Raw genomic sequence first — 23,446 nt, forward strand, 5'->3', positions numbered from 1 at the left:
TTTTGTCGACAAGCAAACATAGGGTTTTGTCCTTAAAAACTGAGCTTTTGTAAAACTCCAGCCAGGGTGAAGATTTTGGAAACCATTTACATAATCTGCCAAAGACAAAGGTGGATCAGGCAGTGTGGCAGCATGAGAAAGACGTGGATTACGTTTGGTGTTCCAAAAATGGGCATAAATTGTGTTAGTGCTTTCACAACTGACTTTACAGTGGCTGAGCGAAGCAGGTATGCTGATTGATACCTGGTTCACTGACACATCATAGTCGACAAATATGGACTACCAGGCTTTGAACTAAGCTGCAGACCCACACAGCCAGTTAAGGTTGTGTAGAGGTAGGATGGCTCAGGTTTCACAAACTGGTTGGGCTTCCATGTCATTTGGCAGATGTGACAAGCTTTAATTTGATGACACATTGCGTTTCACACAAAACATATGATTATGTCTTTGTAATCCCATGTCTCGTGACTTATCATGATGAAACTTCTCAGCAACTACAATCTGAAAGAGGAGTTTACCAACAAAATCGTTAGCATTAGGTAGCCATTTTCTTACCCAGTCATCCATCTATCTGCATATATCCACGTGCAGCATCCTTGCTGTCTTCAGACATGAGAACATCCTTTGGAACAGCTTGCTTAAAGAGGAATCATCTCTCTGTTCAGCTGCCAAACCACTGCAAGGGCCAGACAGCAATGAATCTAGCAGAGATCGTTTCATGTTGTAAATGGGCCATAGACGTTGTTGGTTGGTTGGTTGGTTGGTTGGTTTAATTTATTTCGAACACACATATGTCCGAAAAGTTGTTACAGCACATATGGTAAAAACACGGGGAAAGAACTTGTTTAGTTTTGTCTACCACAGTCAAAGGGGAACAAGTAACTACCAGAAGTGGTGGACGATCAGCCTATACATGACTTCCTACTAGGTCATTTCCTAAAATGACATGAATGCCCTCAATAGGAAGTGCAGGTCATTGTCACTTCACCGTGCCTAAAGGCACACTGCAAACACAATTGACGAACTGTCACTGGCACCACAGACAGTCCCACTTCGACCTGTGAATATTCTCATTCATCCAGGTAATTGTATTCTCAGGGCAAATGATTCGATCGCAACTGGACTGATCGGGTTGTCTTGGTGGGACACACACCAGTCAGATAAGATAGAGTAAATGCTGTAGTCTGAGTCTGCCCTCAGCAACCTAAGACAACCTGAACAGTCCAGTTGCGATTGATTCAATGCCCTGAGAGTCCCACTTTGACTTCCACACTTCTATAGCTTCAGTAGATGCTTCAGACAGTCTTAGTTTTCCTATATGTTCGGAACCGTTGCCAATAAGCTTCACTAAAAAACTCGTATGCATTTTTTAACAAGATAATAAATTTTACTTTCAGCCAAAGACAGTGTGGAATATCCCTCGCACGTTTTGCCTGCCAGTACACATTGCAGTAACAACCTGTGGTTGACGTCCAACCACTGTCTCATCACAGCAACATGCTCAAACAATGAGAAATATGTGTCAGGATCATGCTCAATAAACTCAACCGAACATCATACAGTGGTGTAAAAAAGTGTTTGAACCCTTCCCGATTTCATATTTTTTTGCATGTTTGTCACACTTAAATGTTTCACATCATCAAAAAAATGTAATATTAGTCAAAGACAACAGTTGAACAGAAAATACAGTTTTTAAATGAAACCTTTTATTGAGGGAGAAAAAAAACAAAGCTACATGGCCATGTGTGAAAATGTGAAACCTAAACCTAACAACTGGTTGGGCCACCCTTAGCAGCAACAACTGCAATCAAGCATTTGTGATAACTTGCAATGAGTCTCGTACACCGCTGTGGAGGAATTTTGGCCCACTCATCTTTGTAGAATTGTTGTAATTCGGCCATCCCAATGAAACATTTCTGGCTCTGCCTCTGATCACATCCCAACATTCAACAAAAGCAAAAGAGTGAGTTTAGTTTAACTTTATTCTACTATTTAACAATAACTTCAACGGCGCTGCCTCCCAGTCTTAGTAAAGGTGTGTACGGCGTCGCTCATCACTCGCTCCCACGCCGCTCGCAACTTCACTTTGAACGCCCTGTTTACACCAATGTCCAGCGGTTGGACTTCTTTTGTTAATCCTCCCGGAATGATGGCAAGCTCCGAATTCATTTGCTTCACTTGCTGAATTTGCTTCGCTTCACAATTGTTTATTTTGCAGCATACCGGTAGTATTTCTACCGGAGGCATGGCGGAAGTAAGCATACGTACTGTACGTATTATGTAATGTTCTCTGATTGGTTTATCGCTGCCAGCGTACGTACTGTATGTATTACATCCCTGTGTCAGCGGGAAATGGTCCGACAGTCAAGCGCTTACCAAAGTCGCACAACAACATTTTTACAGATTTTGGAACTCAGTGCACACATAAGGCGCACTGGATGATAAGGCGCACCGTAGATTTTTTAGAAAATTAAAGGCTTTTAAGTGCGCCTTGTAGTGCGGAAAATACGGTATTTGTATGTAATAACAGCTCCAAATGAACTGAATATGTCAATCAAGCTAAAATATATCACACAAGTTTAAAAATCCATTTGTATAACGCTTGTCTCTTTAATAGTAGATAATAATCATAATAATAATAATAATAATAATAATAATAATAATAATAATAATAATCCATCCATCCATTTTCTATACCGCTTCATCCTCATTAGGGTCGCGGGGGCATGCTGGAGCTTATCCCAGCTGACTTCGGGCGACAGGCGGGGTACACCCTGGACTGGTCGCCAGCCAATCGCAGGGCACATATAGACAAACAACCATTTAATAATAATAATAATAATAACAATAATAGATAATGAATCATTTTTCCGATTTCCAATTTTGTGCACAATTTGAAAATGGACAAAACCAATTGTCCAATTGTCCAACTTTGATTTGATGCAAAGTGAGTGAAGTTGAGTGGAAGTGAGGTTGCACCTTAAAGACCAGGGTTAGCAGCAGATAACCATCACAGACATCAACAATGCACCGAATGTAACTTACACTGAGGAAGAACAATGTCTTATATTAAATATCATGTCCACACGAATAAAGATTATTTTTAAATGCATATATTTTTATGCATTATGGCCTTTCGTCGACAAGCAAACATAGGGTTTTGTCCTTAAAAACTGAGCTTTTGGAAACTCCGGCCAGGGTGAAGATTTTGGAATACTCTGGCTTCAGCGTATGTGTGTGGAATGCGACGGCGCTTTTGGCTTGTTGCTGACAGACGACGTAACAATTAAGTGCCGTCATTTCCACACTAGATAAGTATATTTTAATGTGTGTAACGCAATTTATGACCCGTCACTGGCACCACGGACAATCCAATCCCTCTTTGACCTGTGAATATTGTCATTCATCCAGGTCATTGTATTCTCAGGGCATTGACTCAATCGCAACTGGACTGTTCAGTTATGTGATTATGTGAGGCATAATCCCTCCAGCGTGTCCTAGGTCTGCCCCGGGGCCTTCTGCCGGCTGGGCATACTCTGAACATCTCACCGGGGAGGCGTCAGGGAGGCATCTAGATGCGTGGCACGCATAGACTCCTGGTGCCAGACAGTCTTCAACCAAAACATCCTTGGCATTTGACACAGTTTTTGAAAAGCATTTACATAATCTGCCAAGGACAAAGGTGGATCAGGCAGTGTGGCAGCATGAGAAAGACGTGGATTACATTTGGTGTTCCAAAAATGGGCATAAATTGTGTTAGTGCTTTCACAACTGACTTTGCAGTGGCTGAGCGAAGCAGGTATGCTGATTGATACCTGGTTCACTGAAACATCATAGTCGACAAATATGGACTACCAGGCTTTGAACTAAGCTGCAGACCCACACAGCCAGTTAAGGTTGTGTAGAGGTAGGATGGCTCAGGTTTCACAAACTGGTTGGGCTTCCATGTCATTTGGCAGATGTGACAAGCTTTAATTTGATGACACATTGCGTTTCACACAAACATATGATTATGTCTTTGTAATCCCATGTCTCGCGACTTATCATGATGAAACTTCTCAGCAACAACAATCTGAAAGAGGAGTTTTCCAACAAAATCGTTAGCACTAGGTAGCCATTTTCTTACCCAGTCATCCATCTATCTGCATATATCCACGTGCAGCATCCTTGCTGTCTTCAGCCATGAGAACATCCTTTGGAACAGCTTGCTTAAAGAGGAATCATCTCTCTGTTCAGCTGCCAAACCACTGCAAGGGGCAGACAGCAATGAATCTAGCAGAGATCGTTTCAGGTTGTAAATGGGCCATAGACGTTGTTACAGCACATATGGTAAAAACACGGGGAAAGAACTTGTTTAGTTTTGTCTACCACAGTCAAAGGGGAACAAGTAACTACCAGAAGTGGTGGACTGTCAGCCTATACATGACTTCCTACTAGGTCATTTCCTAAAATGACATGAATGCCCTCAAGAGGAAGTCCAGGTCATTGTCACGCTGCCACCCAGCTCACTCTGCACCCAACCTCTTTGGCCCCTCCCATGAGTGGTGAGCTCATTGGAGGGGGGACCCACGTCGTCTCTTCGGGATGTGCCCAGCTGGGCCCCATGGCCGTAGGCCCGGCCACCAGACACTCGCCATTGTGCCCCTCCTCCAGGCCTGGCTCCAGAGGGGGGCCCCGGTGAACCGCGTCCGGGCAAGGGAAAACGTGGTCCAATGTTTTTTATCGTCATAGAGGTCTATTGAGGTCTATCTATGCATAGAGACTGTTACCGCCACCAAGTATTACAGAAAATACCCTAACCAAAAACCGTGGATGAACTGTGATGTAAGGGCTAAGCTACGTGCTCGTTCGACTGCATTTGTCATGGGCACCGCTGAGGACTACAAAAAGGCCAGCTATGACCTGAGGAGGTCCATACGAGAGGCCAAAAGACAGTGCAGACAGAAGCTGGAGGGCTACTATTCCACCTCAGACCCCCGGCGCATGTGGGCGGGGCTCCAGCCCATCACAGACTATCGACAGCGGAGTAGCGTAGCCACGTCCAGCCAAACCACACTTCCAGATGAGCTGAATGAGTTCTATGCCCGCTTTGACACCCAAACTCCTGATGAGCAGAGAGGGTGGCTGGACTTGGGGAGCACACAGGACTCACCTCTCATGGTGACATCAGCTGATGTGCGCAGGGTTCTAAACAAAACAAACCCATGAAAAGCAGCAGGCCCAGACAACATCTCAGGACGTGCACTTCGGGTTTGCTCATCAGAGCTAGCTGATGTGCTTGCTGACATATTTAACCTGTCGCTTGCACAAGCATCTGTACCGACCTGCTTTAAGTCCACCACCATAGTGCCCATACCCAAGAAGAGCAACGTGACCTGCTTGAATGACTATCGCCCTATAGCACTCACTCCTATTGTTATGAAGTGCTTTGAAAGATTAGTCATGACCCACATCAAAAAGAGCATCCCGGCAACTGTGGACCCTCTACAGTTTGCATATCGCCAGAACCGGTCCACGGATGATGCAGTCAACACTGCCATCCACACAGCCCTTTCTCACCTACAGGGCCAGGACACATACGTCAGAATGCTCTTTATAGACTATAGCTCTGCTTTTAATACAGTCTGCCCCCACAAACTCACAAATAAGCTCCTCACACTTGGCCTGTCTCCCTCCCTCTGTAACTGGGTGTTTAACTTTGTAACAGGCAGGCCCCAGTCAGTCAGAGTCCACAATCGCACATCCAGGTCAAGAATTGTGAGCACTTGGACCCCACAGGGGTCTGTGCTGAGCCCACTCCTCTACACGCTCTTCACCTACGATTGCGTGGCCTCCCAGAACAACACCAGCATCATTAAATTTGCAGATGACACTACAGTCATCGGACTGATCACTGGTGGTGTAGAAACATCATACAGAAGAGAGGTGGCGGATATCATAGCTTGGTGTCGTGATAACAATCTCCTTCTCAATACAGATAAGACTAAAGAGATGATCATCGACCCAAGAACAAGGGAAAAGGAGCCGCATAGACCCCTGTTTATTGATGAGACTGAGGTGGAGAGGGTGAAAACCTTCAAGTTCCTTGGCACACACATCAGCGAGGACCTCACCTGGTCTCACAACACCCAACAAATTATGAAGAAGTCCCAAAGGAGACTGTACTTCCTGAGAAGACTGAGGAAATTTGGCATGTCCACCACAATCCTGAGTTGCTTCTACAGATGCACCATCGAAAGTGTCCTTACAGCCTCCATCACTGTTTGGTACGGTAACTGTACAACACGTGATAGGAAGGCACTCCAGCGGGTGATCAAGACCTCACAGAACATTGTTGGGGAAGCCCTCCCCTCACTGCAAGACATTTATAAAACTAGAGTCCTGCGAAGAACACACAACCTCATCAAGGACAGCACACATCCACAACACTCATTATTCACACTCCTACCGTCAGGCAGACACTACAGGAGTTTGAAGTCCAGGACCACAAGGCTGGCAAACAGCTTTTACCCACAGGCCATCAGGCTTCTCAACAAAGCACTCACAGACGCCGCACGCAACACACGCACACACTCATAGCACTTTATTTATTTATTTATTTATTTGTATTAATGTCTCTTCTGTTGTTGTTGCTTAATTTATTGGTATTTATGTTTCTTATGTTCTTATTCTTTCTTGTGTTTTTTTCTTTTCTTGGGAGAATGAACAGAATAAGATTTTCATTGCATAGTATAACTGCTGTTTTACCATGCACATGACAATAAAACTCTCTTGAATCTCTTAAATCTTGAGCTACGATGCTACAATGCTGCGCTTTGTCTGGTCCCTCACCTAGGACCTGTTTGTCGTGGGTGACCCTACCAGGGGCATAAAACCCCCCGACAACTTAGCTCCTAGGATCAACGGGACACGCAAACTCCTCCCTCCACTACGATAAGGTGGTAGCTCAGGCAGGAGCTGAAATTTCCAATTGTACATCCGAATTAAGAGTTACGAAGTGAGTGATAAGAATATCCACATCATGTTTTTCTTTATCTTCCTGTTAACTCACATCAACACGCAGAAATTATAAAGCCGTTCTTGTGATGTTCGAAGTGTCCCTTCTTGCAGTCTTGTAATGAGAATGAGGAAGTGTTGTTTCTGGGAGAAGCGAACCAAATACGTGTGTGAGTGGGAGATACATACAGTACATGGTGTTGGAATAGTACTGCCGCTGATGTGTTTGGGTCAGAATGAAGTTCTAAAACAGCATCAGACTCTGTGTGACTGTGTGGGGACGCTCCACTGTGATTCAGCCTGCCATAAGAGATGTGCTTGCTCTGGTGCACATGCGGTAATTACAGTAAAAAAAATGAACGTAATTAATGAAATAAATTAGTTCCCGCCTTTAACACGTTATTTTTGACAGCCCTAAATAATACATATATCAAAACTTATAAATACTATTGAAGTATAGTTGAGCTATTCAAATGATCCTTAAATGTAAATCTATATGTAAACACCTTTTAAAAATAATGTGTTGTTGCTGATCAGAGTGTTGTACAAATGAACAAAGTAGCCAAAAAGTAATAAATAAATAAAGTAGTTATCAATATTATTGTTGTTTAATATATCAGCTTTAGCGGTGAGCTGGAGACCTCTCTTCTCTCTCCTGTAAAAACTAAAACGAATAACTTTGCGTCTATAATGTCACATTTTGTTTGTTCGCCTCCACTTTAGTTATGTTGTGTGGCGAAACAACTTTGAAACTCCTCTCTTACGGAGCCAGCGGGTTAGCTTTGTTTGACTTTGTTTGTTTGTGTGACTCAGGCTGTGTGAGTGTGTTGACACCGTGTTGTGTTTCCCCGCTTGTTAACGTAAACGAGCGTTTCACGATGCCTGCCGACGTCGTCTAAGTTCTGAGTAAAATAAGGACGGGAGGCACATTTATTCTTGCTCCCAGCTCGTCTTGACTGACAACAGACATTTTCAACACACTACACACTTCCTGCCTTCAAAATAAGAGCACTGTTCGCCATATACTGTCTAATTGTGTAAACAAAATATGGGTGTCATGAAAAATATCTTACATTAATAACACATTTGGAATTGCATCGGTGACGACGTCTTCCTAAACCACAAGCAGGGCCATCACAGTTTGTTCAGGATTGTATAGCAAAGAATGACATCCCATTAGAAAAGTTAGCCAAGCTGCATTCCTTTCTGGGCAAATACTGGGCAACATTAGCAAATGATGTATAGCATCAATAAATGTAAGGATTTTTGCATTTAATTAAAAAAGATTAACATGGACAAAGACGGAATTTGAGGCTAACGGTCAGCATATTGGCCACACAGTCAGAAGATCTGGAAGATCTGGGTTTGAATCTCTGTTTGCGCATCTCTGTGTGGAGTTTGCATGTTCTCCTCGTGCACGCGTGGCATGTTAGTTTAATTGGAGACTCTAAATTGTCCATAGATATGAATGTGAGTGTGAGTGGCTGTCTATATGTCTATATGTGCCCTGTGATTGGCTGGCGAGCCGGCCTCTCGCCCGAAGTCAGCTGGGACAGGCTCCAGCGTACCGCCGAGACCCTATTGAGGATAAGCGTCATAGAAGGTGGATGGATGGAAAACGGAATTCGGTCTACAGCCCAGAGATGAAGAAAGGCTTGTCCCTGAAGCTGATAAATAACTGGGTTGGACCATCCACTCTTCTGGAGAGGAGGTCAGACGTCTTGACTCTTCCTGGAAGCCCTATCTTGTCTGGTCTCATAAAAAAACAAATCAATTTGCTAAACTTTTGCCACCACAAATAATAAATGAAGATAACTGCTTGAACCGGGGATGAGGGAAGCCTATTTATACCACTGCAATGATACCATAGATTGCAGAAATGTCCTTTTCAGTATAGAACTGGGGTCGGCAACCTTTACGATCAAAACAGTCATTTTCCCGTCTCTTCTACTTAAGAAAAATAGTCTGGAGCATAAAACATAGCCCTGTTTAAAAGCTTTTCAAACTTTTAACCTATGTTTATTTTAACTGTTACAACAACAGAAGTGCAGTGTTCATTGTGATCGTACGTTGGTCAAACCTCACTAGCTGACACCTTAACAAATGGTCAATTGACGACCATTTCCCTTTTTATTTATATGTTTTATTTTAGGCATTCATGATTATTGTCTCACGAGCAGCCCACCACACGTAGGCGGGCAGTCACACAAAGGCTTTCCCCTCCCTTCCCATTGCTCATCCAATCACCAGTCAGAATTCAGCCAGGACGCATTCATGGACTTACAAATAGTCGGATATTTTTAACTCGTTTCAAAACTGCGCATTTAAAAAAAATATTGGAGCTCTGTGAATGGAGCCACATGGAGGCTAAAGAGCCGCGGGTTTCCAACCCCTATATAAGGTAGAGAGCATGACTCGTCATTCATGCTCATCGGGTGTTACACAACAACATGACTCATCTGTGTCTGGAACATTAGATGAGACGAAAATATGAAACAGCTTGTTCTGTCTAACAGATGTTTAAAGTCCCTTATATGAACTCAAAATACATGGTGCTGAACAACCACAATACCACAGATCCATCACCAGTTAATGATGCACAAGCTGATTATGGAATAAAGTCAGTAGTAGTCGTCAGACAAGGCACTGTTGACTGTGCACAGAAAATAGAATTTGAAAGACGACAGTGATTCCAACATCTAGGTCAGGGGTAGGGAACCTATGGCTCGGGAGCCAGATGTGGCTCTTTTGATGCCTGCATCTGGCTCTCAAACATGTCTTAACACGATAAAAATGTATTTTTGTTTTTTTGTTCGCTGACCTTTGTACATTACAGAAATCACAGTGTTAAAAATAACACTCAAAATATAAAACTTTGTTATGCATTTTAGTCCATCCATCCATTTTCTACCACAATGCGGGTGGCCAGAGCCAGTGCCAGCTGTCCTTCCAATATTTTCCGGGTCAAACACCAAAATTCGATTATCACTGGATAATGCGGTAGCCTATTCGCGGTAGCCTATTCGCATGAACTTCCCTTCCTTAAATCAAATAGTCAGATCGCTAATTCTGGAAAAAGAAAAAGATACGGAGTACGGTGCAAAAGCACGCAGCACCAGAAGTCGCATTAATGGTAAGAAGTAATTTATTTATTATTGGATAGCTTCAGTGTAACAATGTTAATAAAAAGAATAACTTTAGAGGTCCTCCTTAAAAATGCCCACATTTACTTGTACTCAATGTTAAAAAATATTATATGGCTCTCAAGGAAATCCATTTTAAAATATGTGGCTTTTATGGCTCTCTTAGCCAAAAAGGTTCCCGACCCCTGATCTAGGTGATACATGCAATTGATGTTGTATTTGATGTAGGTGAAAAAGCCCAATAATAGTGTCAACCTCCTTCTTTACTCTTTTTTTCCGCTCCCATTTTTGCTGTTGATTTTTTGTTGTTGTTGCACTTTCCAAATATTTCAATTTTCTTCCAGTAAAAATATTTCTTGTCATTATGTCTTTAGTCCCACAATATTTTGACATTATTTCCTTAAAGGGATAGTTCTGTTTTTTTGACATGAAAATGACATCCCCATCAGCATTTCTCATAATATGAGGTATTTTGTCTCTGATATTTCAACTCTTTGATACAAAAATTTCATTAGTTTTCCTCAAAATATAACAAGCTTCTCTTAAAATTACAGCTGCTTTTTCCATTTCTGCTGTTTTTTTTTTTAATTTTCCAAACTTTTTTCCCACGTTCTTCAAAATTTTTCTTCTCAAAATTGTGACTTTATTCTCGTAAAATCACAACTTTTTTTGTCTTAATATTTTGACTTTATATTCTCGGAAAAGGGCCGCACAGTGGTCTAGTGGTTAGCACGTTGGCCAATACAGGAACAGCCTGGAGATCGGGAAGATCTCCCCTGGGCATTTCTGTGTGGAGTCTGCATGTTCTCCCCGTGTGTGCGTGGGTTTTCTCCGGGTACTCCGGTTTCCTCCCACATTCCAAAAACATGCATGTTAGGTTAATTGGCGACTCTAAATTGCCCATAGGTATGAATGTGAGTGTGAATGGTTGTTTGTCTATATGTGCCCTGCGATTGGCTGGCGACCAGTCCAGGGTGTACCCCGCCTGTCGCCCGAAGTCAGCTGGGATAGGCTCCAGCATGCCCCCGCGACCCTAATGAGGATGAAGCGGTATAGAAAATGGATGGATGGATTCTCGGAAAATTACAGCTTTTTTTCATTTGGGTTTTTTTTGCAACTTTTTCAGCGTTAAATTTTCTTTTCAAAATTTAGGCTTTATTCCTGTAAAATTATAACTTTTTTCTCCACATATTTTTACTTCATTCTCTTAAAACGACAATTTTTTTTTTCAATTTCTGCTTCTCAAAATTATGACTTCATTCCCATAATATTTTGCCTTTATTCTTGTAACATCATAACTTTTTCTGCATTCCAACTATCATAACATTATAACTTTTTAAAAAATATTCCCACTTTTAAAAAATAACGTCCTTTTTCTTTAATATTTCAACCGTATGCTCCTAAAATGATGTTATTTTTCCTCGAAATATTCCAAGTTTATTCACGTAAAATTCAAATTTTTTGTCTCTTTAGAATATTACCTTTTTTCTCTTAATATTTTTGACTTTTTCCTATTAAAATTACAGCTGATTATTTTCATGTCTGCTGTTTTTCTTTTACCAACTATTTCAACTTTCTTCTTGTAAATTTTCTTCTCTTAGTGATGATTTTATCCCCATAATATTTTTACAGGACACCCCGTATTACCCCCCAGGCAGGCTGTGTTATTTTCCATCATAAGAAATCGTCATACGCTGTCAGTTCACATTCCAAAATAATCACAACTCTTGAACTGAACTGCTTCACACGCAGTGCAGTTTGACAAGAAGAAAAAAATAAATCAAATAAACAAGAAATACATTTTTGAAAAGCCTGGACTGTCAATTTGTCATCCAGCATGACTCTTGATGTGTCAGGGATTGAAGTTTACGTACATCCGCACAGCCCCTCCAGCTGCCGCCCGTTAAGTCAGTCATGAATAAAAGAAATACATCTTTAGCATAGTTCGTCTAAAACCAAAATCAAAAGCCCAACTTAAATTCAACAGAAGCAATATTTGAGAACGTTTGGCTGCACGTTGCAGCAATGTTGGCAGAGCAAGACAAACTGAAGGAAATGGTGCGTTCTGTCAAGAGTATCCTCGTCAGAGCGGGCAAACTACGCAAAGGACACGTGAAGAGTTGTACCCTTTGACAGCTTAAGTGCTTTAAAAAAGTGAGCCATGGCTAGAGAGCCAGCACCTGTCACAAGTGCCCTTTAAACTGTGACGTCCAGCAGCTACCCGCTACTGCAGGGGTGCCCAAACTGTTTCCAGTGAAAAACGGAAGTATGCAATTTTGCCACTTTGATATTTTGTACAGATATAAGACGTTACAGTATGTATATTTCAAGAAAAAAGAAACTCTCAGCTTTGTGGTATAGGTGCAAAAGCCTATTATTAGTATCAACTTTGGTCTTTCTTCTTTTTTTCCATTTTTGCTGTTGTTGTTTTCTTAAATTTTCCACATATTTCAACTTTCTTTTTAAATAATTGCTGTCAATTTTCTTCTCGTAATATTAATGACTTCATTGCCAAAATATTTTGACTTTATTCCCATTATATTATAACTTTTACCCAACCAAATTTTCAAAAAATTACAATTACTATATATACTATATACAGTATATACTACAGTATATATACTATATATATTACTATATTTCATAATATTATGAATTATCATATTTTTTTCTTCAATGTTTCAACTTTATGCTATTAAAATAACATTATTTTTCCAAGTTTATTCTCCTAAACATTTTTTGTTGTTGTTGGAATACAAATTTTTTTCTCATAATATTTTGACTTAAAAAAAAAAATTACAGCCGTTTTTTTTTTCTTTTCCTTTTCTGCTGCTGTTTTTTTCAATTTTATTGTCCAACTATTTCAGCTTTCTTCTTGGAAATGTCCTTCTCATAATTATGACTTTATTCCAATAATAATTTGACTTTATTCTCATAACATTATAACTTTTTTTTAACCTAATATTTGAAAAATTGCAGCTTTATTTGTTCTTTTGTTTGTTTGTCATAATATTACGACTCGAAAAAAAAAAAATCTCTATGCTGCTAAAATGATATTATGTTTCCTATTTTTTTTTTTATATTTGGACTTTATACTCGTAAACTGCTGATTTTTCCTATTTTTGCTGTTGTTGTTTTTTCTTTATTTATCTTGTTACCAAATGTAGCAGAGAGAAATTTTTCATGATTCTGTTGGGTTCCATTTGTGGCTCACAGCACTCCGTTCTTGTTCTCCATGCGCTCGGGTGGATTTCCTCCGGCTACACGTGGATCGATACTGGCGACCAAACCAGGACGTACCCCACCTCTCATTCAAAGTCACCTGGGATATATTCCGGCTTCTGTGAACGTGAACAGGTGTCGTTGCAGAAAATGAATGAATGAATATTGGGAGCTCCCAGTTTTAAACTGTATAATATTATAAAACTGATTATATTTAAGAAGCAATTTTTTTTCATGACATTGAAATGGTTGTTATACTTCCTGTCTGTGTTTCCACATTCCAGTCATGATTGTTTCCCATAGCTGTCAATTGGCTGTTGGTCTTTCCAGGAAGTCACCCTGCAAAAAAACCACAAACACTTTGACTGACAGCTCAGGTGGAAAGGAAATAGCTACGTCTTGGCCACACCCTTTGTGTACCTCCTATAAAACACAACAAGCCATTACCAGCTTTCATGCACATAACAGGCCTGGTCTGGTAAGACACAATTATTCCACTCTAATCTGCTTTAAAATAATAATAATAAATCTCTCTAAATTTCTTCTTTGTATTTTTTCCAGATGTTTTTTTTAGACAGCGAAAGACCAGCAGAATGACATCACTTGTCCTCACCGTTCTCCTTCTGCCTCTAACGGTCATTTCTCCGGTAAGGTCATGATTTATACTGCTTATAATGACTTAGCTTAATTGTAATTAAACTAGGAAAACATCAAACCTCTTGAATACCTTATAAAAAATAAAAATATTCATTAAAATAATGGTGGCATCCATTATTTGGTCATTCATTTTTTCCTATTATAAATACAAATACTTTCTTTAATGAAGAATTGCTGATCTACACAAACTTACACTTCAAAGAGTCTAATTTAATTTCAGGCCTCGATCAATACTAGTAATGGTGGAACCAAAACAGGTGAGTGAAATCATACAAAACAGTCCATGGTGTTGCTTTATGATGATATGACACCATTAGAGTTAGTAATGTGTTATTTATTCTTTGTTTCCTCCCTCAAGAATTATACACGTCTGAGAAAATTGAAAGGGCGAACGAGAATATCGTGACAAGTAAGTGGAAAAAATACTTTTGAAAAATCTTTTCAATCTTTCTCCATGATGCATTTAATTTCACGAAAATGTTTCACATTTGTATTAATGGTCTTACTTTGTAATACATGTTAGTTATTATTACACCTCCACATTCAGACCACAGTCGTCCCTCGCCACATTGCGGTTCAAATATCGCTACCTCACTTTATCGTGGTTTTTCAAAAATGTATTAATCATTAAAGGATCGCTGTTTCGTGGTTGACTATGGCCCAGTATTAGCAAAAAAGTATTGAAATACAAGTTATATGGAGTATTCTGGCCACTAAAACATTGAGGAGACATAACATTACATCACATGACCGTGGCATATTTGACAAGGTAGAGTGAAAAGAAGTTCTCCTCCTATTCCGTGTGGAAGTGGTCATTTTTTGGCACCTTACTTTGTCTTTCTTCCCTGCTTTGTGTGAAACCTTTTCTTAAGTTTAGAATAAGTAAATTGGAGGCTAACTAGTTGGCTCGCTGGCACCATCTCTTGTGTCCCTGCAGTGATCCGTTGCCTGTGCTTTAGCAATGTGGTGTAAACAAAGTATAATAGGAGTGCAAAGGTGACAACAAGGGGTGTTATTTAATGTCGTCATGGCGCTAACAATGGTTTAAAAATGTATGTACTTGTAGAAAGTCATAAACAGGTTTTCTATGCTCTATGAAAATATTTCATTTGTTAATATTGAATCCTGATTCGCAGAAATGAATTTATTGTGGTCGGGTCTGGAACCATTTAACTGCGATAAAAGAGGGGCGGCTGTGTTAGCTCACTGCTAACAGCTTCTCATGGAAGGCCGCCTTGACAACACTCACAATCACATTTGCACAGTTTTGACTTTATCCTCATAACATTAGAACTTTTTCTGCAACCCAATGTTCTAAAAATTACAACTTTAATTGTTGCTTTGTTTGCTTCTTGTAATGCTTTAATAATTTTTATTAACTTTAACATTTTTTCTTTAAAATTTAAACTCCACGCTGCTAAAATGCATTATTTTTCCTCATAATATTACTACATTATTCTCGTAAAAACTGGTTCTTTTAATATTTTGACTTTATTCTTGCAAAATTACTGCAGATTTTTTACCATTTTTGCTGGGGGTTTTTAAAAAATGTTTCTTGTTAAATTATATTTTTAGAATGTGCCAAAGACCAATAAAAATCCAGCCGTAGTACACGTTTAAACAAATACATTTCTCTGTATTTTATTGCTTTATTAGCCAGAATAATGATGTCACACAGGATATTGGCGACTGTTTATGACACATTAACCAATAAATCCTTACCACCCAAAAAAGCACAAAAAAGAATACAGCTGCAAGTGACGTAAATAGGATAGCAGACGTCTGTCATTGAAAAACAAACTGAGTTTGGGACAGCGCCGGAATTATTCATACTGAAACTGAATGTCAATCATACATATTTTGCAAAGGAAAATGTGAAAAAGAGAGTTCTCGTCATGCGATCTGAAAAACAATGCCATATATTTACAACATCTCTGTGTGCTTTGCCTGTTCTCACCGTGCTTGCGTTTGTTGTGTCCGGGTACTCCGGCTTCCTCACACGCCCTAAAAACACGCATGTTTGGCTAAATAGGCGTGAATTGACTGGAGACCAGTCCAGGGTGCATCCAGAGCCTCTTGCCCTTAGTCACCACCTAGGACCCTAATGAGAACACTTTAAAAATATCACTTGCTATTATATATGCTATTTCTATGTATATTGTGTACATATACGTATATTATATAGCCTAAATATTGTGTGTCATTTTTCAGAATGACAATATTATTGTCAGAATCGATTGTCGCTGAAATGGTTCATCATGCAAATCCTGTCTCAATAGGTAATACTGCAGGATCACACTTGACATATGGGGACATAATGGTGGACATGATCGAGGACGGAGGTGTTTTGAGGAATGCTGTCACCTGCACCGCCTCGAGCTGTAAATGGCCTAAAAATAAGAAAAATAAGGTCAAAATTCCCTATGAAATCACCAGCGATTTTTGTAAGTCATCACCAGCGAAGTGACTTTCTGACCTGTTTGAATGCCATTTGGAATACTGTGTAGGTTTTAGAGTTTTTACTTGAAGGTCTGAGATAGGGCTGCACCATAATGGGATTTCACGGTCATGTGCTTACGTTTCAAGGAAGTCACGCAGGTTTTTTTAATTAATATTGTCAATATTATTAGACTCGTCATTGTCTTACACTGCTTTAAAGGAAAGCAAGGACAGTTGATAGGGGACTTTTTAAATAGCCGTACCTGGAAAAGTTTGCATTTGGAAATAAGGGACATTTTCCAGAAAATAATTCTATAATATAAAATGATAAATACCTATTAATATCTATTAATATTAGTACCTATAAAATACCTATAATACCTATAAAAACCCTATTATTACAATCAACTTGCGCCTGTGCTTTTTTTCCCCCAATTTTTGCTGTTTGTTTTTTGTTGCATTTTTTCTTGTAAACTTTTTTCTTGTAATAATAAGAATGCGTCTTTTTTCTCTTAATATTTTGACTTTATTCTTGTAAAATTACAGCCGTCTTCCATTTCTGCTGTTGTTGTTTCTTTTTATTATAACTGTTTATCATCTTTTTATATACTGTAACTATTTCATATATTAAAAAAATATATAGAAAAAAAATATAGATAAAAAATATATATAGATAAAAAAATATGTATATATCTTTTCTCTAATATTTCCACTTGACATTATAAAATGACATTATTTTTCCTCAAAATTTTTATTTATTTACCAGTTTATTCTGGTAAAAAAAAAAAAAAAGATCTCGTCCTTTCTCATTAGGTTTTTTTTTTATTTTATTTTACTATTTCAACTTTCTTCTTGTTATTATGACTTTATTCCCATAATATTTTGACATTATTCTCATAATATTATAAGTTTTTCTGCAGCCTAATTTTCCAAAAATTACAACTTATAACAATACTAAAATGATGCTATTTTTCTTCATTACAATGCAAATTCTTGTAAAATTATACCTTTTTCTCTTTAGATTACAACCTTTTTCTTTTAATATGTTGACTTTATTCATGTCAAATTACTGCATTTTTGCTCTTTGTTTTTTTCCCACGATTTCAACTTTTTCCTGTAAATTTTCTTCTCAAAATGATCAAGTTATTTCCTTTTTTTATTACAACTTTATTTGTTGTTTGGTTTATTTGCACAATATTACAATTTATTTTTTGTTTCTTTTTTTTCTTTAATATTTCAACTCTATGCTTTTAAAACGATGTTCGTTTTCCTCGTAATATTACGTTTTTCTCGTAAAGTGATAACTTTTTCTCATTAGATTCCAAATTACTGCTGATTTTTCCATTTTTGCCTTTTTTTGGTTTATTTTTATTTTTTGGGTTTTCTTGTTAAATTATATTTTTAGAATGATCCACCGGCCAATAAGAAAACAGCCGCAGGTCACAAAAGGCCCCCGGGCCACCTGGTCTAATTTGTTTCCTGGCTCGTAGACAACACAACCAATGTCGATGGAAAATAAAGGCCAAACGCTGCATTGGAGATTCACATGTAGAAATAGTGAAGAGGTATTTTGCTTCTATTTCAGGGACTCGTCCTAAAAGCATGAGCTACTTTAATTTGGATCAAATCTGTCAGCTGTGCAATGTTTCGTTTTTCTCTGCAGCCAAAAAGGAGGCCAACTTCATTAAAAAAATCCTGAAAGGTTTCAAGAAAAGCACCTGCATCAGATTTATTAAAAAGAAGTCAAAGCACAGGGACTACTTATCCTTCATTTCCGCCGACGGGTAAGAAAACACACCTTAAATAAATGTTTTGCAGCCGCACACGTTGTAATTTTGTGTTTTGTGTGCGCCAGGTGTTGGTCGTACCTTGGCCGTACAGGAAACCGACAGCAAATCTCCTTGAAGAGCCAGGGTTGTTTATTCACAGATATCGTGCAGCATGAGGTTCTCCATGCGCTTGGGTTCCACCATGAGCATGTTCGCTCTGACAGAGACGACCACGTTGAAATTAATTTTGATAACATCCAACCAGGTCAGTATCCTTTTTGTCACCGTTGCATCTCATAATGAACGATTGCGTTTCAGTTCCTTTGGCTTTCAGATGGCACCCACGTGCACAGTAGTGATGTGCGATACCACTGATTTTGTTTTCGATCCCAAACAAAATTCAGCCTGGTATCAGCGATATCGATCTGATACCAATACTTTGTGCGCATTCACCCGTGACTGGTAAATTTGAAAAAGTTGTGTATTTCATGTCACAGCATAAGGAATACAAGACAGTTAATTAGCTCATTCAATCCCAGACATTTTTTCAAAAGACATCCCCTTCAGCACCGGCCATTTTAGACCAGTGGTCCCCAACCTTTTTTGACCCACGGACCGGCTTGTGTTCCCACAAATCTCCCGCGGACCGGGGGGTGGAGGTGGAGGGCGGCGGGGTTGTCATACATTATAGCGATCTAATTTATCTTATTTATTTATTGTGTAAAACTAAGGAATGAATAACATCAAATTAAAAGCACAAAATGAATGCCGACCCACCATCCACCAGTTCAAGTTCCAGTAAAACGTGTGTGGTACAAGGCAGTGTGCTAGCATGAATTAACTTGAGACAAATGTGCACATTAGCATTCAATAAGTCATCAAAACTCACCTTTATGCATTCCCACATAGTATCAGCATTTGAGACCAAATATGAGGTGAAAGAAAAATGCTAAAAAATACAGTAGTAATCTATCTGTGCGGCGAGAGCAAGTTAGCACAAGCACAAAGGACATGCGTCAAGTGAGACGGATGTAACAGAGAGAATCCGGCCCCTTTTCAAAATAAAACATTAAAAAAATGAAATAATGGAAATAATTTTTTCTTTCTCTGCAGCCCGGTACCAAATGACCAAGTCCCGGTACCGGGCCACGGCCCGGGGGCTGGGGACCACTGTTTTAGACGATTTTGAGTGATCTTTCAAGGCACACAGAATATTGTGTTCTAATGGCTGTATAAAAGTGGAACCAACCAAAAGAAAGATTAGACTCCCGGTTGTTTCTACCTTTTTCCGTTCTTTAGTAATCAGCAGTAGAACATCGGTACGTTTTAGGAAAATATCAGTTCCCAACTAGAAAAGGGGGAAAACCAGCTTTTTGTGAAAAGCTTAAATGGCTTATTTTCTCTGATTATGTCTGCTATATTGTGTAATAGGAGTGTAAAGCTGACTATAGGGGTGTTATTTCATGTCGAGAGGGCTCTAATAATGTTAAAAATCATATTTAGAAGGTGGTAAACAGGTTGTCTATGCTCTGACGATGAAAATATTTGATTTATAAATAAGGAATCCTACTTCTTGTAAATTCACGTATGACGTAACCACAAGAAACAAGGGATTACCGGACCTAAAACCAAAGTCATGGAACTGATATGGTCAAAAATGTTATTCCGGTCTCTCCTTGTGTGCAGGAGTGGAACGCAACTTTGAGCTTTCGCCAACAAACAACCTGGGTACCCCGTATGACTTCCAGTCTGTGATGCATTACAGCCCGTGAGTACTTCAATCCAGCCATTACACTATTCACAGACTAGTATTGTTTTATTTATTCATTTTTCCGTTTGCTGTTTTTTGTAGATACGCCTTCTCCGTAAACGGCCAACGAACAATCACTGCCAAAAACAACTCCATCACTAATTTTGGCAATGCAGTTGAGATGAGTGTTAATGACTACGCCCGTGTCAAAAGGCTTTACGAGTGCTGTAAGTAAACACTTCACACACGTGGTCCTCGGGTTATGAACAACTTCCCACTACTTCTCAAGCTAGTCCCAAAATTAGGTTTTTTATTCATTGATGGGCACTGAACATCGTAAACCGAGGATCGCCTGTACGTCTTACAGAGATATGGCTTGTGTGTTATGCTCGTCTAATAACGGCAATCTTTTTTCACCAATCAGAAACGTCATGACGGAGAGAGGGCGTTGGCCTCCAGTGACCAGCGTTGTTCTCAGTGAACGTAATGAACAAACAAACCACAGCAGAGCCAATCATTTTGAAACTTCATTTCCATATTAGATATCGATCATATTACAATGAAATGAATGATTTTGTAATTATTCCCCAAAAGCCATGATTTAATTGTACTTGATGAATTTAATAAAGAGTGAAGATGTGCCCTTCCGCATGTTTGAGTGTGAGAAAGTGTGCTAACGGTATAAAATGCAAATTAGTATTAGCTTCTTCCTGAATAATGACGTTTCTATTCTGAGGCACTTTAAGTATGCTAGTCTTTCTCAGTTGGATGGCGGAGGCCAGGAGGTGTCCAAACTTTCTTTTTTTTTTCTTTTTTTTTTTTTCTTAACCCTGTCCTGTCCAGCCTTTAAAGCAGATAGAATTGTACATCTAAATGCCATCAAGTGCTCAACAGATTTACTCTGCCAGGGAGAAGTGTGATATACAATTCCCCTGTTATACTGAATTTATTTGACTTTGATGCTTGTTATTAAGCAAATCCGGACCGGAGCAGGAGGGGACAGAGAAGAAGAGAAAAGGAAAGGGGGGGGTGCATGGATGAGAGGGGGACAAAAAAAAAGAGAGACAAGAGACAAGGACAACAGCAGCAACAACAATTGTGACAACTTGAACAGAACAACAGAAACATACAGAACGACATCAGCAAATAAATGTCTGTGACAACTATAAAGACGAACAAGGACATAAGGACAAAACAATATCAACAACCAGAATGACAACGCTGTCAATGACAATCACACATAATAGCAGTCATGAAATGATGAACTACGATAGTGATCACAATGACAATACTGCATTGAAACAGTCACACATAACAGTAGTAATGAAATGATTATCTATGACAGTGATCACAATGACAATACTGCATTGAAACAGTCACACATAATTGTAGTAATGAAATGATTATCCATGATAGTGAACAGAATGATCATTATTGTAATGCACATCATTGTAAAAAAGACTATAATCATACTGCTGATATCACCGTCGCTGTAATAAAACCAACAACATAATAACACCCTGGTTAACTCAGTGAGTAATGTGGGGAAGTACGTATGTACTGTGAGTGTGTGTATATATAAGTGTGTACAGGTATCTCTGTATGTGGGGAAGACTTCATATATATAAAGGTGCAAGAATGTGTGGGCGTGTAATTGTCACTGAGAATGCATGAAAGGAAAGGGGCCGCACTCCACCTCCCAGAGAGCCCCGCCCCAAATAGCCAGGCCAAGCCCCCGCCGCCAGAAGGCCACCAGGCCCACAGGGGCAGCACAAAGATCAGTGCCCCAAGAGCCAGGCCAGAGAGCCATCCCCCCCCGGGAAGACCAGCAAGGGGCCGAAGAGAGGTAATCCCAGCCAAGGACAGGGCACCGGCGGGCCAGAAGACAGCCAACCCCTGAGACCAGCGAGAGAGCACAGCCCACAAAGGCAGACGAGTACTGGGGGCCACAAACCGGCAGGCCCAGAGACGCCCCCACAACCGGAAAGAAGCCCACCCGCGCTGGAAGCGCCAATCCCCCCCCCCTCCACCGCCACCCCCACCCCCACCCCCACCCCCAGGGAGCGGAGCCCGGCCCGCCCCGGGCCAAACCCCGCCCGAACCCCTACACAGGGCCGCCCCGCCCAGGGATGCAGGAGGCACACCCTCCACCCACCCGGCGGAGGCACGGGCGGCAGAGATGTATCTAAAATAAATAAATAAATAAAAGTACACACACACACACACACGCACGCACATACAAACTCCTACGCACCCACATGCATGCACATACACACTCCTACACACCCACGCACATGCACATACACACTCCTACGCACCCAAGCGCGCACACACACACACACACACACACACGCACACGCACTCACACACACACAGTGGTCGACTGCCCGACACCCGGAAGCCTCGCCCTATCCCCCGTTGGTAACCCAAGGAGCAATCCATTTTCAATAAAAGTACAGTAAGTGCAGCCAACATTTCAACAGTAGCTTTATCTGCTACTTCTGCCTTTGTTTTTCAACATAAATACCTTGCGTAGAAATGTTACAAAATTTAGAAATACGTAAAGTCAAGTCTGTGATTAAGTCTATCTGATAAACATGACTTGAAGTTTAATTTGATACCTCATTCACTTCTCTACCCCAAGTATTAAAGAAGTTAGAGCAAATTTTGTACCAGGAAATAGTGCCTTTGGTTTTCATGCCTTTTACATTGGGTCAAGACAAAAGCTGTGATCGACCCGCGGGAAGTACAACCATACTACAAAATATATCATAAATTAGGCTGTGACATTTGTTATAAAAGTCAACACAGAATTTACATTTTTTGACCATCAAAAAGTCCAGGGAAAACAATCAAGTGTCATGATTTTCATGAAGGCTTGCACTCACAGTGCAGCAGCACGCTGTATTCGTTTCCACGCCACACTACTAATTGCATCTACACGGTCATTCCGGGCCAAAATTATATGCAGTGTTCCCTCGTTTATCGCGGGGATAGGTTCCCAAAATAGCCCGCAATAAGTGAAATCCGCACAGTAGCCAACTTCATTTTTTTTTACACTTATTATATATATTGTATTGTATTTGTACTTTATTTATCCCACAGCGGGGAAATTCACTTGTTACAGCAGCAAGCAAAATACGCAAGTAAAGAATACATAGTGACATAGTGACTACAACATGGTTCAGGTGGTGCAGGTGTTGTAGAGCCTGACAGCGGTCGGTATGAAGGACCTGCGGAACCTCTCCTTCTTACACCGTGGGTGTAACAGTCTGCTGCTGAAGGAGCTGCTAAGGGAACCCACAGTGTCATGTAGGGGGTGAGAGGTGTTGTCCATGATGGATGTCAGCTTAGCCAACATCCTTCTCTCCCCCACTTCCTCCACGGAGTCCAGAGGACCATCCAGGACAGAGCTCGCTCTCCTGATCAGTCTATTGATCCTGCTCCTGTCCCTGTCCGTGCTGCCCCCT

General features: G+C 40.1%; 1 protein-coding gene and 1 long non-coding RNA gene across 2 annotated transcripts; one reads left to right on the forward strand and one right to left on the reverse strand.

Annotated features, from left to right (window-relative positions):
• Positions 1 to 89: 89 nt before the first annotated feature.
• LOC129178687 (uncharacterized) lies at positions 90 to 19,255 on the reverse strand. The gene is made up of 3 exons (XR_008569827.1): positions 19,116 to 19,255; positions 13,620 to 13,700; positions 90 to 13,480 (listed from the first exon to the last, which is right to left on the reverse strand). It is a non-coding gene; the product is annotated as an uncharacterized LOC129178687 (long non-coding RNA).
• LOC129178686 (hatching enzyme 1.2-like) lies at positions 13,690 to 20,719 on the forward strand. Its single transcript, XM_054771146.1, has 10 exons — positions 13,690 to 13,839; positions 13,923 to 14,008; positions 14,239 to 14,275; positions 14,377 to 14,427; positions 16,298 to 16,462; positions 18,121 to 18,241; positions 18,313 to 18,491; positions 19,913 to 19,994; positions 20,079 to 20,203; positions 20,401 to 20,719. Coding segments are annotated over exons 2-10 (816 nt in total). The 5' UTR covers positions 13,690 to 13,839; positions 13,923 to 13,954; the 3' UTR covers positions 20,403 to 20,719.
• Positions 20,720 to 23,446: the final 2,727 nt, after the last annotated feature.

This window comes from Dunckerocampus dactyliophorus, chromosome 3, assembly GCF_027744805.1.
Source record: "Dunckerocampus dactyliophorus isolate RoL2022-P2 chromosome 3, RoL_Ddac_1.1, whole genome shotgun sequence".
Taxonomy (NCBI): Eukaryota; Metazoa; Chordata; class Actinopteri; order Syngnathiformes; family Syngnathidae; genus Dunckerocampus; species Dunckerocampus dactyliophorus.

Coding starts and splice junctions, on each gene's coding strand:
- LOC129178686 (XM_054771146.1), top strand. CDS start 13,955: ATGACATCACTTGTCCTCACCGTTCTCCTTCTGCCTCTAACGGTCATT. Junction 14,428..16,297: donor GAACGAGAATATCGTGACAA/GTAAGTGGAAAA, acceptor CTGTCTCAATAG/GTAATACTGCAGGATCACAC. Junction 19,995..20,078: donor TCTGTGATGCATTACAGCCC/GTGAGTACTTCA, acceptor TGTTTTTTGTAG/ATACGCCTTCTCCGTAAACG.